Below are 16223 nucleotides of genomic sequence, written 5' to 3' on the forward strand. Positions count from 1 at the left end.
CGTCGCCGTGCCAAGTGCGAGCGGATGCCTGGCGGTCTCACGGTTTCAACAACTTGAATACACACGGCCATTGACTCCAATGCAATCCGAATGGTGAAACACTAGAAACTTGTTAAGAACACATATTCTGTTGTTTGTTGTGTTTCAAGTGGGCTGCATACATTCGCCTTGGCGCTAATTCGTATGATTGGCCTTGATCTTCCTATTGTGCCTCAAAACGGTTAAGGAAAATATAGAGCCCGACCGCCTCTTCGGACTGTTTTATAAATGTGCGATTGATCGCACCGCAGCGACCCTTGCAGGGAGCAAATTTGCAAGGCGGTGGCCGTGGCAAGCCTCAACAGGAGGGCGACCGATGATTGACGTAGCCATGTGGCCATGCCAATCAAGAAGATCCCGCGGCAATCAACGAGTCTCATTCGCGCTTATTCTTATTTCGGCCGCAATCCCGAGCCGCCGACAGGACGCGGAAAAAAAACGCAGTCAAGGTCATCAATTTTAGATGGTCCATGATGGTTCTACATAGTTGTTTTCGTGCCTGGCTGCCTGTCGCCGCAGCAGAAGACCAGACTCCAAGAAGCCCCGGCGGCGGCGCTGGCGGTGTTTTGCGGCAACTGTCAGTTTCCGGCGGAGTCCGGACCGGATATTCGGTGCAAAGACAATCTTCGATGACGGTGGCTTGCTTGCGTGTTCGGCTCGGCGCACCGGCCCAGCGATTGCGTGGATTGTGCGGCCTGATCCAAAGCGCTTCACCTAATACTACTAGTCATAGAGTAGCCTGACGAAACCCGGCACGAAGAACCTCCCCAGTCATCGTCGCAACATCGATATTTGCGGTCGTTTGATCCGCAACCGTTTTCCGAATTCCGATTCTTGTGCCGCATCCGCGAACTCTGCTTTGTCGTCTAGACACTTGGGCCGCCTGGAGGTCCGTCGGCGCCGTCGGCGTATGTGGACTTGTTGAGCGCGTTGCTGATGATGATCGTTTCAACTTGAAAGGTGCTGAGTAACATCCGTGTTACTACTGTTAGTAGTTAAGGGTACTATATAACAATCCTTACCTGGGCCCGTATGAATTCACCAAACGGCGACTGTTGGCCTTGGGATGTGCTCAGGATCCAGGAACCAGGGCCAGATTTACGCGGGACTGCGTAATGCAAGGATCGCTGACTCGTCGCCTTTCAAGATTCCCGGCCCTTTGATCCTGATCGTATGAGCGATGATCGTCGAAAGGGCAGCTTTAGTTTGAAACCAGAAACATCAGGATCACTGAATGACAGATAGATAAGATTGTCCGTCGAGGTACTTATGCTGATGCGCCATCAACAGGCGGCAGCCTACTAGTAAGCACTGGGAGCCAAGGTTAATCGGTATCAGCTGAGCAAGGAGTCAACCTTGCCATGATCACCGGTGGTTGGATTGAAGCTTGCCGATTTAGCACTGAGCTTCGCTTGAGTGCCTTTTCACAGGAGACAAATGTTACTAAAGTAGCCGTCAGATACTGTATATATTGCGGATAGCACTAGTGTGCTCAGTGCTCACTGGTGTCACATCGCCAGTAGAGTTCACACAAACTTTCCGATAAAGTCATCCTGCCTCGGACTGATAGCACAGAACTAATGCTCACCGTTTCCGCCGCCGATGACAGGCAAGAACCTCCCCAGTGTAGTACCCTACGCATAAATCAGTCACGGTATCGACGGAACCGAGAACTGCACATACCTGATGGGAATCGATCGCGATGACTCCGTAAGGGCACATTTCCAGACTGAGGCGGTCGACCACGGACTCGGAGCATACCGTGAGCCTGACTGCTTCTGAGATGACGACTCCGAGTCCCGGGAAGAAGGCCAGCCGCGATCCACAGCATGGCACAGGGAGATTAGGTATCCTGATCCAATATTTCGAGCCTCCAGTCATCAAACACTGGGGTCCACCGCCACTGTTTTGTCGTCTTCGAGCGATCCAGCTTTGATCTAGCCCGGAGCCTGGACCCAGCGTAATGCGTTCAAATTGAGGGTTCAAGTTCGTCGGGCCAAGCAACTTGAAGGGCAAAGCTTAAAGAAGCGCTTGACGCTTCGCGCGACACGCCAAGATGCCGTCAGGACACAGTAATGCTGAGCGCAAGGCTACGGCGCGGTCTAGATCTACTCTAGTGGGGCCGGGCGGGGAGAACAACTTGAAGTCTCCGGGTCGACTCGTCATGACCGACGCAGACTCGCTGGCAGATGCGTCAAGTTCCTAATGCCCGTGGAAGGATTGCTAAACAGTTCGAGCGAGCTTGCTAAGCGGGATATTGCCATTGCTATTGTTTGTATTCTTGACTATGGCGGCGTGCTTGGAGGCAGGGGTGAAGAAGGGAAAGAAGGGGAAGTCGACTTACGTCAACACCCCGTGACCGCTGATCGGATAAATTTCTTCAGGTTGCCCACTGGAAGTTTTCAAGACGTCGTTATAGATATAAATACAAACAAGAGAGAGGCTTATAAATACAGTAGCTATGATCCTAGAATACATGATATTAATGAGTCGCAGTGTAAGGCCAGTGTGGTCAAGTAGATGGTATCGACTGGACGTGTCGTTATTTGTCGTTTAAAGCGTGTTGGGAGTCGGCAAGCTAGCAATGCGGGTGCTGCGGCGGGTCCCAATGGGACGGATGGGCCGAGATTGTGGCGCTGGAGCCTCGAGGGTGACCGCGGAGGTCGAAGCGGTAGGCATATCACCATCGAGAGCGACGGTTGTGCTGGCGGCAACACTGGCGGCCGTCTTAGGCTTGGGGGCAGCCCGCTTGCGCTTGAGGGGCCGATGCGAACATGCAACAGTCTCGTACTGCTCTTCTAGGTCGTCTCCGGTGGCACCGTTATGGTCAACCAACGCCTTCCGAGTCCCCTTTCCCTTCCCCTGCGCGGCCTTTGCTTTGCCCTTGCCCTTGGTCAACCGAAGGCGCTTTGCCCCCCTTCATATTCTCCTCGGCCTCCTCCACTAACGGGACGGAAGACTTGAGCGAACAGAGCACCCCAGCACCCCACTCGGTAGCATGATTCGAAAGGTACCAAGTTGGGTCCTTCAAAAGGTCCTCAACAATGTGCTCGACGCTGAGGAGTTCGCCGTGGGTGGCCCTGATAGCGGCCACAAGCGCGTTAAAGGACTCGAAGCGGTCATGTTCCGACGGTTTCTGGCCGAAACCTCCGTCCTGCGGTGATTCCGGCATGTAGTCCACAACCCAGTCGCTCGTGACCTGGTCCTCCCCGAAGTTCTGGTAGTATACCGGCGCGATCTGCTTCAGGTTCGTGCGAGGGCGGTTGGGGTCACTGGGAATTCCCCAGGCGGCATCGGCGAGGAGGTTGAAATTGTCGTTGTCCATGATGCTGTGGGAGTGACGATGTATGTGGAGGGGACGATATTGGCGAAAGAGAGAACGGGGAAGAGATCCAATACGATGTGAGCTTGAGGGAGGCCAGTACCCAGCTTTATACTCTCACCCAGCATTCCTAATTGCCGTCGCGTAGGGCGCATGACAGGCACGCTTTGTGAGCCTAAGAGTCGTGTCCAGCGCTTTGATGGCGCAACAAAGCCTCGGCGGGCATGCATGGGAACCGGTCCTAACGTGATACAACGGTGCTTTGACCGTCTCGGAGCCGCTTTTCCGGGTATATACCGGTCACTGTTGTTCGGATGGCAGGGTTGTTTGTCGGGTGGGAGCCTTGCACACAGAGAGAACTCTGGCGACAGGGGGGAGGACATGGGATGACTGTTGTAAACACAGAAGACTTTGCGTGAAAAGACGGCCCGGATGACTTCAGTAGACGCTTGTTCGTCGGGGAAGCCCTTATCGCGAGGGAAAATAGACTCTGGTGCCGTTTCTGAATCCAGCCATACATCATCAACCAGTCGAGGTGAATTTCTCCTCCTCCTCCCGCACAAAAAATAAGCTCTGGGGCTACTAACCGAGTATCTGAGACGCGCAATAAGTAGGAGCGCACATGGAAATCATCGGAAGACGCACCATGGACCTTCTTCCCTACTTTCATTCCCTATGCAAACGATGGTCTTTTCACAGTTGTTCGAGAACGAAAAGGGATCCAAGGAGTCGGAGGTCAGAAAAGCGGTTACGGCGGTCAGCGCTCAGCTACTAGTAGCCATGCTGCCTTGGCACGTTGAGAATCAGTGAGTGTGGTCGAGGGAGACGAAATGGCGACATACGGAGTCAATATCCACCCAAGCTTAGCCTGCAGTTGTCCATTGGCATGAGAGCATACAAAGACGCGATAAAAGACGCACCACATAGGCTTACCATTCCTGTCGTGGAAGGCAGAGGCCGTATGAAGCAACAAGCGAGGGCTTAGTCAGCATGGCACATCCTGTTTTCGACCATCATCTCGGGTTTCTCCTTCAAGCTTCAAGTTGGGCTTTTGGGCATGCAGCCAAACTCAGCGCTCCTATTTTCTGTCTTTCTAGTCTAGGATCAAGTCGACTCAACATTCTATCGTTACACGTCAACTAAAAATTAGCTGGAATGATTCAATGAAGGCCCCACAAGACATCTGAGCTGACACCTGCTGTGAGTGAGTCAGCGCTTCGACTTGTTTTACTCTCCGAGCGCTTTCGCAATCCTGGCGCTGGCAGATTGACAACTGTTGCGCACCCTACTGTCGCGGGCGGCGAATCATATCTACTCTCCACCTGTCACGCAGGCTAACACGCCGAACGGCATGCAGGACTCTCTAGCGCGCCCGCCGACATGCAGGCTTCAACCTCCCTTCCTCAACACCCGTCTGTCTTCAAGTCCAACGGACTCGGGATTTCATTGTGCCTGCCAATGTGACATTCTGTGTCGATTTAAAAGCCCCGCGCCTGCAACCTCTGAAGCCGTCTGCGACAACTTCGAGCCTCCCCTTCCCTCTTTCACTAGTTTCGACTTCTGCCCCAAATCAAGCTCTCAATGCCTGCCTTCATTCTTTCGTTTATCCTTGCTTTATCCTTCGCCCTGCGCAGCGCGCCGGCGCAAGCACTCACTATTCCTCTCCCTATTTCGCTCGAGCGCCGTCTGATCGACGATGCCGTCGCCTGCGTAACCTGTGGACCGGCCTACATTCTGCATATCGTCTTCGGTATCGGCGGTGAGTTATTCATTCCTTCCTTATCTTCCCAACAACCCTCTATCTATGACTTTTATCCAATGCTTCGACATTCTTTTCGTTGCTGTCGCGCTAATCCTTTCAATTCTAGGCACTCTTCTGGTCCTGGGCATTCTTGCTGCCATAGTCTTCTTCGTCCTCCGCCGCAACAAGCAGCTCGCCCTCCAACGGCAACAGGCGCAGCAGAACGCAATGCAAATTTCTCGTTCGTGCTCCTTTTATTTTCCTTTCATAAGTTGAATATATACTCTACAGCGGTATGATTAAAATGCTCTTGAATAAACCTCCCGATAAGCTCATCCGCACCTAGCCAATCATGACCGAAAGCTACGACTCGGCCTCCGTGGATGCACCTGAAAAACTTGAACCGGTTAGTATCCACACTTGTTCCGTTCCCTTTATAACGCAAAAACAGGTGCCTCTCTACGCTGCTCCGGGGTCAACCCGCATATGATTCAAAGCCGCACAAGTAGGGCGAGATGAATTATAATATTTACAAGCCCATAGTAGGCTAGCAAGGATTATAGAGGCCATACCCGTACCAACCAATAGTATACACATACTGCCCTCTCAGTCGTCCTTCTTCTCCTTAATCATCGCCTGCGACTCACGCATATGGGCCTCCGCCTCGTCACGCTCAAACGCAATCTTGCGCCCCTTGACCTCCATCCCCGGCTCTCGCAGCGCAAACGGGTTCACGTCTTTGTCTGGCTCGAGGTTCGCCAGACTGTGGTTTACGAACCTACGCGACACATATCAGCAACACGATAAAAGGAAGGGGCAGCCGCATACCGATGGGTAGTCTCGTCGCTCCGGACAGCATATATCACGTCGAGCAGGGTCGCATCTGGGGACAGCCGCCAATAGTCGATTGCGATCTCTGGCGCAGGTTTGTTTGTCCATTCGGGAATGAGCCCTTTCTCGAGGTCGGAGATGCAGCGAGTACTAGGACGCGAGTTAGCTGGGTATTGATCCATGAGATGCCAGACATACTAGGTCAGAACCGCCTCTTCCTCCAGATAACCGACAAATCGATGACATGTGCGGGGCGAAATGAGATATGCCATGACTATACGGTCAAGTCAGAGAAGATAGACAGACAATGCGAGACACACAAAACAAATTGTAGAACACCCCTTGAGCGCCGAGTATAAGCGCACGGAACCAAATCGGGGAATCGCGGAGCGTCATAAACGTCCTACCATCCCGTTAGATATGTCGAAGAAGAGGTAAACCGTTACATTAGATGCATCCTCTCGTTCTCCGCTTCCTCAAGGCAGGTGTGGATCCAGCCACTATCGCGACGCTGTTTGTTGTTGGAACGGCGGAATCAGAACCGGATTGAAGCGGCTCACCATCAGGCGAATACTCTGCAGATGTCTCAGCGTCCCAGCCACCATACCCGGCACGCCCGCAATCGTCTCCAGGAACAATATTCGCTGTCAAGTATAAGGTTTTTGTTTGTGAGGGAGACAATATTTATCGCACATTGAGCCAACCACGTTCATCGAGAATGTACCCGCCCTTGCGCAGCTGCTGGACAGTCATATCGCTGCCCGGCGGGAGAGGCCTGTGCTTGTACCGCGAGACAAAGTCGAAGCCCCACCTACTCTCGTTTGAGCGAGCTCGCCTGGTAAAAAGAATGAAAGAACACACCTCGCCAGGCGAACGAGCCGATAGGCCATCTTGTCTGGTATGGTTTTTGCCTCCTGGTGCAGTACCTCCACGGCCTTGAGCTCCTCGGGCGAGTAGACCGGGTGGAAGAGCACCCAGTCTCCGCGAACCATAGTGGGCACGGTGCTGACTGGCCCGGGCGTTCTCAAGGGGGACTGGGCCATCTCGGGTGTTTCTGTGAATGTTCTCCGTTAGCATAACCCAGCACGCGCTAGAATGCAAACGGCGGCTTACGACGAGGACCAGATTTATCAGACGGATTGGACGTCGTTGTCGACATGAACGCGCCAGAGAAGTGGTGTGGGCGAGCACACAGCGCCGCCAGGGAGCGCGGCCCGTGTGCTTTCAGCGGAGCCACACGCAATAGCGTCGTCCGGAGCATATGCAGTCGTGGTTGTAAATGGGTTGCAGGTGGAGAGGAGGAGTGGCGGTGCTAGCCAATATATACACCCAATCGGAGGGGCCCGGATTGCACTCCGATCCGTCCCGTCCCATGAGTGGCCAATCCGAATTCGGGGAGCAGAGCGCCGACGTGCTGAGAGGATGATTGTCGCCGTGGAGCGCCTTTCCGAATAGCCAGGAACTACGCGGTGTTGGAAGTGATGATGACGTCGACCGGCGTCTTGGTTATGCCGGAGGGGAAGGCAGCGAATCACGCAGGGCAGGAGGTCTCGATTTCAACAGGACGGCCTTCCTTCGAGTTGACCGGAGCGAGAGACTTGAGCCAGTTGCGAGAAAAAGGAAGCTTGTTGGTACTTTGATGTGATGTGACGAATGCACGTGCTGTGACGCTCATTCGTATTTTTTATGTGTCATGGTTTCAATTGCGCAACGGGATCGGCAGGATCACCATCCAGCCTTTAAATTCGAACAGCCGATATACACCCTGAACATTTAACCCCCGAGCTTCTCTCCATGTTGCCAGCCAAAAGCATCAATGCTATCATCTCTGTTGGGCTCGGCACACTCTGTTTGATCGGCGGCTTCTCGCGGCTCACCCGCGGCAAATTTACCCCTGCACTCTTTGCTTACCAGACCTCCCGTGCAGCCCACGGGCCCAGCGGAGCTGCGGCGGCGCTTCCTATCATGGACTTCATCATTGGTGTGCTGTTCCTTTACCCACGCACTCGCAGATTGGCTGCCAGTTCTTTGATGGCAGCACTCGGCATTGCACTATATCAGGCATATGCAAAGGGCCTGGGTTGTATGCCGGAGGTGCTCATGCTGGTGCTTGCAGCAGGGGCATTTACAACCAGTTCCAGGCATCAGTGACATAGTTAGTCTGTTTTGACATGGCCATGCCTCAGATTTGACATTATCCTACAGTGCACCCTCCTTCAACACTCCTTACTCAGTTACTGTGTATTTTACTCATTTCAGATGCCGCGAGTTGCGCAGGGCACAATCTAATCCTCGCACAGAACATTTAACAGTTTCTTTTCGCGGGGAGCACAGTGACCCCACTCGAGAAATGCACTTATCCACACCAACCCGAACAGAATCTTGATAAACTGTGGCTGGCGATTGATTGATGAAAGATCATAACACTCAGGCCCTGATTGATGTCCGCGGGAAATCACACCGCATCCAATCCACGCAAACTCCGTGTGACTCACCCTCCGTTTCCCTCTCCTCAAACGAGCGCTGGCAACTGCAGCTGTCGGCACAACCAAGGAGAGTGGTGTATTCGTTACTCGGCACTGACGCAGGTGCGAAAAACACGCACGGGCCTCGCTTGCTCTGCATTTATTCTCATGTTAGCGTCGCTCATTGATCACACCCGATAGATATTAGGCAGGGGCGGTGTCGCGAGCGCATCTGGAATGCAGTGATTTGCTCACTGCTGGGGTCGATATAAAGCCGTGGTCGGCTGCTTGTCGTGTCAACTTTCCTTCCCAAACCACCCCGGCCCTCTACCACATCATGTCTGTGTCAGAACGCGAGCCGCTGCTGGGCGATGGCCACAAGACATGCCCCGTGACCGGGAAGACGGGCGACGGCCACGAGTTTGTACCCCCTATGGAGGGCGACGTGCGCTCCGTTTGTCCTGCAATCAATGCAATGGCGAATCATGGCTACATGTGCGTCGCATTTTCTCTCCTTTTGTGCTCTACTGACCTGACCGCAGTCCGCACGACGGGAAAGGCGTAACGCCGTGGATGATCTTCCGGGGGCTTCGCGCCTGCTATGGGCTGTCTATCCCGCTTGCCCTGACGCTTACCGGCGGGGGGTGGTTCTTCAACAAGCGCTACTTTGGGCAGGCGATCACGCTTGTTGAGCTCGGGCTGCACAACGGTGTTGAGCATGATGCCAGTGTTGTCCATGGGGACACACCCGTCCCCCCGCCCGTCGTCGGCCATGACGGAAAAGTCACCGTCAACACTGCCCGCAAAGGGCTGCTTGCACCCGTCGCCATCATCCCCGCCCTAGTCGAGGAGTTCATCTCCTCTATCGTGAAGCGCGCCAGCCTCGAGGCCTCCACCACGGAATTCGTGACCCCTACTCTGCCAGCCACCCTCCCTGAATCTGCCGTATTGATTACGGGACACGATATCGTGCAGACGCGGCTCCGGCGCGAGGCCCAGTCTCCGCCGCTCGACCCATTCCACGCCGAGCTTGCACGAGGGGAGATGTCCATCATCCTTGGTGTATGGGAAACCCAAAAACCGCTATCCCCGTTGCCCAGCGGATCACCGATACCTGCGCCGGGTATCCCGCTGCCGTGGATGCGCCACTGGCTCGCGGAGGAAAGGCTGCCCGACGGGTGGAAGCCCACGCATGTCCAGGGTCTCCGAGATGTGATCAGGCGCTCGACAGCGATGCGGAAGGAGATGAAGGCCATTAGGGAGGGCAAGTAATTTGGTTCGACTATATATCTATAATCTAGGGTAGCCTACTTAGGCCCTACTATGGGCTTGTAAATATTATAATTCATCTTGCCAATTGAGCATTAAATCTGCTTATATAACATGTTACCCCCTCCTTGCACGGCTCGCTCCAACGCTAAGTCGCGCTCGCTCGCCAAGTCGCGCGAGGCCAAGGCCATTCTAATATAGGGCTCTGAGCCGTGCACGGACCCATAAACAACGTCATGTGAGCACTTTTGTGCGTCGAGTAGCGGGCGAAAATTTGGGTTTGGGGCACTACAAAGAGCGGTTTTTCGGGCTTTTCGGGCAGACATGGTGGCAGGGCACTCAGAGTCAGGCTCGGGCTTCTCGGGTAGGGGTCAAAGCCATAGATTCAATATTTCTATGAGACACGCTAATTAACAACGCGTCGCGACGCGTCTGATCGCGTCAAATATGCATATGCGCCCAACTGCCTCTACCCGCACTCTCCTTCCAATGACAGCGCAAAGGCTCCCATCCAACGCAACTCCCTCAGCCCTCCACAGCGCGCCGTCCAATTCGTAAGTCGTTCCTGTACAGTGAAAAATGAGCTCTTGACTGCCGAAAAAGTGCATCAACGCCCTCACCCGAGTGACCACGGAATGGCATCATCAAACGCGTCCGCGCACAAGTCCCGCGTCCTCCCCGGCCTGTCAGGCCAAGCCGCCGCGCTCCTTCCCTCCCCGCGAGCGTCGCAAACGACGAATCCCGTGAATGCCGCTGCCATGGCAAGTGACATATCCGAGTCGGCGCGGGAAGATTTCGGTGGGAGGGAGGGGAACGAGCCGGAGGGAACATCTTAGCAAGGTTAAAAAGTACACTATGACATAAACTGACCGTCAATCGGGAACCAGTCATGGCGAGGGACCCGCAGCGTGACGGTAGGTGATGGCCGGGTGGCGTCCCGCAGGCGTGATATCAGCGCAAGAGAAACGGCGGACTGGATAGCCGGTTAGGCCGTCGCGCCGACAAAGTTGGAGCCGAGAGCCCGGCGGCACGCAGAGGTCGGGGGTAGGATGATCTGGACGAAGATGTCAGCAGAAATAGAAGTCAAAGATGACATGAACCTACAAGGGCCCAGCAGTAACAGTGGCGGATCCACTGTGCCGAGCACAATGACAGCCAGGCGGTGGCGTTCGCCTCCGGCGGCCCGGACCTGCGAAAAAATGAGCTTTGAATCGCAAAAAGAAGGGGTCAAGATGCACCTGAAAATACCATCAAAGTCTGATGATATCAATGATCCGGCGATCCGCAGCCGTGGCAAGCACTGTAAATGGGGTGAGTAAGAGGACGAGAGTCGAAACAAGGAGGCAACTGACCCGAAATGATGCGCCATCAACAATGACTGGGAGGTATCAGTTGGTATTGGCGGTGATGCACCGACTGATGCGGCTGATCTTGTGTGATGGCGCCGATGAGGGTGGGAATGGCAGCTAAAGACAGAGCTTTGCGAGGCCCAGAACCATGTTGAGGCTCCAGCTATCAAAGCCTGGGAGAAAAAATGAGCATGTGAGGGTCAGAAGAAGCGCCGAGATCTGCTTACGTAGGTTGAAGTGATGCGCCGTCAACGGCGGCTAGGTCCGCGGGAGGCAGCGGGCGGGAACCGGAAGCAGAAGCAGCGGCAGACAGCGAGTGCTGAGGACCGGCGCCGCCGCCAAAGGAAGGCGCCATGCCCACATGCTAACCAGATGGCAAAGCAGCGCCGATGTGCATGAGACATTGATGCGCCGACTGATGCAATGTTGGGGCGGCCGGGTGATGGCGGCCCAGGTGCCGCCAAAGACAGAGCTTTGGCTCTGGCAACGTTGAAGCCCGGAACAATGTTGGGCCTCCGGCCGCCAAAACCCTGAAGCAAAAAATGAGCATTTGAAGATCAAAATGTGCGCCGAAATCTGCTTACGTAAGCATCAAATTTGATCCGCAATCAAAATCAAAATCGCCCATTTCTCGCTAAACAAGTCAGTCTACAGCTTGAAAAAGAAGATCAAGACATACCACGACCAACAATAAGCTGTAGCGTCCCCACCAGTATTCGGCCAGAAGTTCCCCGGGGAGTCGTTGGACCATCCGGAGTAGATGCGACAAAAGACCTATCCAAGGCATGTGTCAGCAAAGTTAGATTCAGAACGCAAAGCAGCATACCAGTATGAGTTCCGCGTCCGACAGAGGTTTCCCATAGCTTCCCGCCTGCATCATCGTCGCCCGCAGCGGTGCCTCGTGCCCGCATTGATTCCGTCAGCAGTAGACGCAACAAAGAGCCTTGTAAAGGTCAACGACAACAGACTCAGAAGACCAAGGGAGTATACCAGCATAAGTCTTGTGTCCGAGCAGAGGTTCCCCCTACCACCATCGTTTCCCGCTCCACCGGCGATGACAACGAGACAAAGAACCTATCGAAGGTCAGTGTCATGGATGAAAAGGAATGCATAGAACTTACGAGCAGAGGTTCCCCAGACATTCACGCAGGTGTGGCCACTAAAGCTCAAGGTCAGCCTGAGCTTTCACACCCCAGAAGGCTAACAAAGACTTACCAGCCCTGTACGACAACATCAATTCTGCATACTAGTATGAGCAGAGGTTTCCGACACGAGACCGGCGTGGGCTCCTGCTCAAATGGCACACAGACACTGAAGAACCTGTGCAAACAGGTCAGGGATGCCAGACGTAAGTGGCCAAACAAACATACATACAACTCTCCGCGTACACCCATGGTTGACGGCGGCGGTGGCGGTAGCGCTACAACAGCAGCGATATTGCCGGCTGGCATGTCGGCACAGTTTTTCCATGCAGAGATTCCCGGTCCAAAACCGACATGAGACCGCTGAGCAAACAGAAAATCTGGAAATTCTATGAGTCGAGATCAAAACCAGATATATTCGGACCGGTACCATACCCCCCATCGAGAAGGCCCAAAATAAAGGCGGGACTCGGAATCGATAGTCGATAGTGAAGCTGCGAAAGGGGGGCTTCTGCGCTTCACACAAGGACAAAATCTGCAAGCTGTTAAGTCAAGGTCGAGGAGAGGAATTGCGACCATAGTACATACCTCGGGCGCAATGTAAGCACGCAGGGAAAGTCTAGAGAGAGTCGGCGGAGGACATGCCACTGCGATCGCGAGTGCGCTGTCGGTTTCTCTGAAAGGCGAGTCAAGCATTTGACTGACGACAATGTGAGAAGGGAAAAGATCAAGCAAACGGCCAGACTCACCGCATTCAAGTTGGTGGGCAAGCAGCCGCAACTTGAAGCTCAGGCTCCTGCGGCGTAAGATGTCGAGGTGATATTCAGAGTCCAGCGCACCAGACACAGATGGTTCTGGGGAGGGTGTGAGGAGAAAGCGAGAAGTCAAGAGGGCTTGCGGACGTACCGGCACTTGAATGGGCGCGCGTTGAGCATCGCGACGGCAAGCAAAGGTAGTGGTGGAGTGAAGACAACCAGTATTTGATGTGACGGTCAAATCGTCACGTCAACAAACGAAGCTGCGGTCCAAGGGCGGAGCGCACGTGTGGAGGGAGTTAGAGTGGTGAGTTTGCGTCACTGTCCCGGCTTGCCCGACATGATCGCAGGTGTCGAGAAGTTTGCGGGCATGGTGCGGAGTGGAGGTGATAAAGCGGAGAGAAAGAAGGTGTGTGTTCTGAAACTTCAAGTTACTGCTTGGGCCAGACTGAGCCAGGTGGTAGCATGAGGTGGGTTCCAGCCTGAATGCGACTGGGTGATTGCTACTACTTATGATGCTTTTTCCCAGACACTGACGGGCCGCGCTACCCCGACTCGGAGACTCAACAAGCTAGTTGTGGCGCCTCGGGGAGCAATCGGGCGGCGGAAGAATGTAAGTGTGGGCGTCGGTAGTGCGGTTAAAGAAGGGTTGAAGTCATGCACGTTGCGAGGTTAGTGACGTGCTTGTGGCAGGCGGGCGTGGGATGGCGATAAGAATACCTGAGCGACTGGTCCAGCAAGTCTTCCTAGCGCTACTGGTGATCGTCTGCCCTTGATTTGCCCTCCAGCTGTTCTACCTCATTGATTTTGGCACTCCATCATTTCCATTGTTTTTGGTTGCAAAATTCTCACTTGGAAAAGACCTCAAATGTGCTGAACACGTCGGATACTCGTATAGAAGTCCCCCCTCCCCTTGCTTGCATTCCCTCTGCGGAGAACTTTGCAAACAACACACAATTCCCGATTGGGAAGTTGGTCCGGGACCCCTCGGGCTCAGCGCCTTTCTTACCGATGCACAAGTCCATTTCATTGCCATTTCAGATAAGTTCTGAATATACTCTGCCTCCGTCTGCCGAGAGCTGTCCGAGGCTTATCGCGGGGCGGGATACCATCCAATTGAACACACACATAAAACAAGCATTTTGTGGAGTAAGTCACGCGAAGTGCGCTTTGAAGGCCGATTAAGGTGCCAAATGGATATTAATAGATTTTCTGTGATGCTTTGGGCCCATCAGGCAGCTTCGAAAGTATAGAATCGTACGATCTGACCACATCAATTTCCGCAAACCAACACATTAAGGGAGCTTATCTTACCAACCCGCCGCACTTTGTCCACTTGACAGGTGGATCCTGTCGCCGCCTTCGATGGACATACTTCTTCTCCCGATGACGTGTGGACATCCCCGAGAAGCCGCTCTTTGGCCCCACCGCTATAAGTTTGTTAGCTTCCACCATCTTCGCAAAACCACACTCTCCCTTTCCCCCCCATCTGCCTTTCCACCACTCCATCCCTCCCTCCCTCACAATTTTCCCCGGCATCAACGTCGCCCTGCTCGTCGTCCGCTCTCCTCGCTCGCCTCCGGCCCACCCGGTCGAGCATCACGTGTGGTTGACTTTGCATTCATTGTTGTCATCGTTGTCGTTGTGCTGACCATCATGTGCAGGCCGTTGCCCCCGTCTCTCTCTCTCCTTCCCTCCATTCACTGGTGCATCCCTGTCCACCGTTGCCTCCCCTCGCTGACTTGAGGGAAGCCGTAGCGCAGACGATGAAGCCTAGGACATCGTTTGCGCTACGGCTTCCCTCAAGTTCACCAGTGGATGTGACTCCCGTTCTTCATCATTCCCTTGCTGACCGTCATCCACAGGCAGATTGCCACGCGCTTTAAGTCCGTCACCGACTGCTTCTGGTCTTCGACCTCATCGTCTGTCCCCTTGTCGTTGTCCATGCAGCTAGCTAACACCGACTTCAACTCAGAGACCAGCAACCATACCACCTCATCCTTGTCATTCACAATGGTGAGCCTCGCGGTTCGAAAGGCTGCTGGGGTCAGTCCCAGCATCGCTCGGTCTCAATGTCGTTACTTACAACCTCCCAGAACGTCTCGTTTCGACCCAACATCGCCGTTGATCTTTAGTTTGTTGAAGTACATCTTGTTGTCGTTAGTGCTGACCGAGCTTGTGGCTAGAATTCGGCCACACAGTGCGTGTACGATCGACGTTGAAGACGACGCGCTTGGATTCGCGACGGACGGCGCATTCGCTGTCGGTCATTCGCAAAACTGCTGGGGTCAGTCCCCGTCTTGCTGTCCTCGATCTCCTTGCTTACTACCTCACAGAACACCTCGTTGCGCCCCGGATCGTCATGCATCTCCAGTTTGCAAAGTATCCATCGTGTTGTCGTTGATGCTGACCGAGTTCTGCAGGTCTGTGGCTGGAATTCGGCCAGGCGATGCCTTAGCGATATACGTTGAAGACAGGACGCTTGGCCTCGCGATTTGCGTCGAGGATGGCGCGCTAGACGGCGCATTCGCTGCGGGTGATTCGAAACACTGCTGGGGTCAGTCCCAGCGTCGCTCGCTTCTAATCTCGCCACTTACCACCCAGCAGAAGCTGCAGAACACCTTGTTTTGCCCAAGACTGTCGTTCATCCCCAGTTTGCGAAGGATCCTCTTGAAGTTGATATTTCTGACCGATTTTTTGCAGGGCTTTCGCTAGGAATCGACCGGGCGAGCCATCCGCGTTAGAAGTCGAGGACAGCGCGTTTGCGGCCGCGCTGAGCAGTGCAATCGCGGCTGGTACAGGTAAGACTGTGGCGGGTTTATCGCGCTGAAAGCCAGTCGTTTAGGCCCACCTTTGCGAGCAGCAGTGCCCGAAGCATCCCGGGTTCGAGTTTGCGCCCGATTGGTCTTGTATTCGCCGGTGCTGACCGAGTTTTGCAGATATCTGGCGGGACTTTGGCCAGGCAACGCGTTTTCGATGGCGCTTGGATGTGCCGTCTTGCCCGGCTTCCGAGGTGGAGCTGGAGCGAGTGTTAGTAACCGGGACTTAGCAGAAACAAGTATTACCGTTGCACTATCTCTCGTTCTTCACCCATGAACTAACCCTCGTTCGCAGGCCGCTTGGTCTGGAGAAAGAGTCAGCAAGTACACCAGTTGTCAACGAGTTGTACCTTTCTCATGGACCCTCTTGTCGCCCTCGCATGCTGACTGTCGTCTACAGATCGCCGCGAAAGTGCCGTTTGCGATTGCCGCCCAGGCTTGTGTGTTTTTTGCTTGTTCTTGACATTGCCGCTGACCGGCGCGTCCTTTTA

General features: G+C 54.2%; 4 protein-coding genes across 4 annotated transcripts; 1 reads left to right on the forward strand and 3 right to left on the reverse strand.

The window, feature by feature from the left end:
• Positions 1-2592: 2592 nt before the first annotated feature.
• On the reverse strand, positions 2593-3364 carry MIND_01415400 (uncharacterized protein; the record flags this gene model as incomplete). The annotated part of the gene is made up of 2 exons (XM_037370546.1): positions 2593-2829; positions 2876-3364. The coding sequence occupies 2 exons, from the start codon at positions 3362-3364 to the stop codon at positions 2593-2595; spliced, it is 726 nt and encodes a 241-aa protein (XP_037213138.1).
• Positions 3365-5708: 2344 nt separating this feature from the next.
• On the reverse strand, positions 5709-7242 carry MIND_01415500 (Alternative oxidase; the record flags this gene model as incomplete). The annotated part of the gene is made up of 9 exons (XM_037370547.1): positions 7047-7242; positions 6795-6987; positions 6627-6744; positions 6494-6577; positions 6380-6444; positions 6254-6336; positions 6132-6207; positions 5931-6083; positions 5709-5880 (listed from the first exon to the last, which is right to left on the reverse strand). Exons 1-9 carry the CDS (start codon positions 7192-7194, stop codon positions 5709-5711), a joined length of 1092 nt encoding a protein of 363 aa, XP_037213139.1. The 5' UTR covers positions 7195-7242.
• A 1493-nt stretch (positions 7243-8735) lies between these two features.
• On the forward strand, positions 8736-9670 carry MIND_01415600 (HEME-HALOPEROXIDASE domain-containing protein; the record flags this gene model as incomplete). Its single annotated transcript, XM_037370548.1, has 2 exons — positions 8736-8893; positions 8941-9670. 2 exons carry the CDS (start codon positions 8736-8738, stop codon positions 9668-9670), a joined length of 888 nt encoding a protein of 295 aa, XP_037213140.1.
• Positions 9671-12040: 2370 nt separating this feature from the next.
• Positions 12041-13093, reverse strand: MIND_01415700 (uncharacterized protein; the record flags this gene model as incomplete). Its single annotated transcript, XM_037370549.1, has 8 exons — positions 12041-12090; positions 12138-12175; positions 12232-12336; positions 12391-12538; positions 12594-12693; positions 12747-12954; positions 12998-13012; positions 13065-13093. 8 exons carry the CDS (start codon positions 13091-13093, stop codon positions 12041-12043), a joined length of 693 nt encoding a protein of 230 aa, XP_037213141.1.
• Between the last annotated feature and the right edge of the window lie 3130 nt (positions 13094-16223).

The sequence above is a fragment of the Mycena indigotica genome, assembly GCF_014461135.1.
Source record: "Mycena indigotica strain 171206Taipei chromosome Unknown Mind.scaff0018, whole genome shotgun sequence".
Lineage (NCBI taxonomy): Eukaryota > Fungi > Basidiomycota > Agaricomycetes > Agaricales > Mycenaceae > Mycena > Mycena indigotica.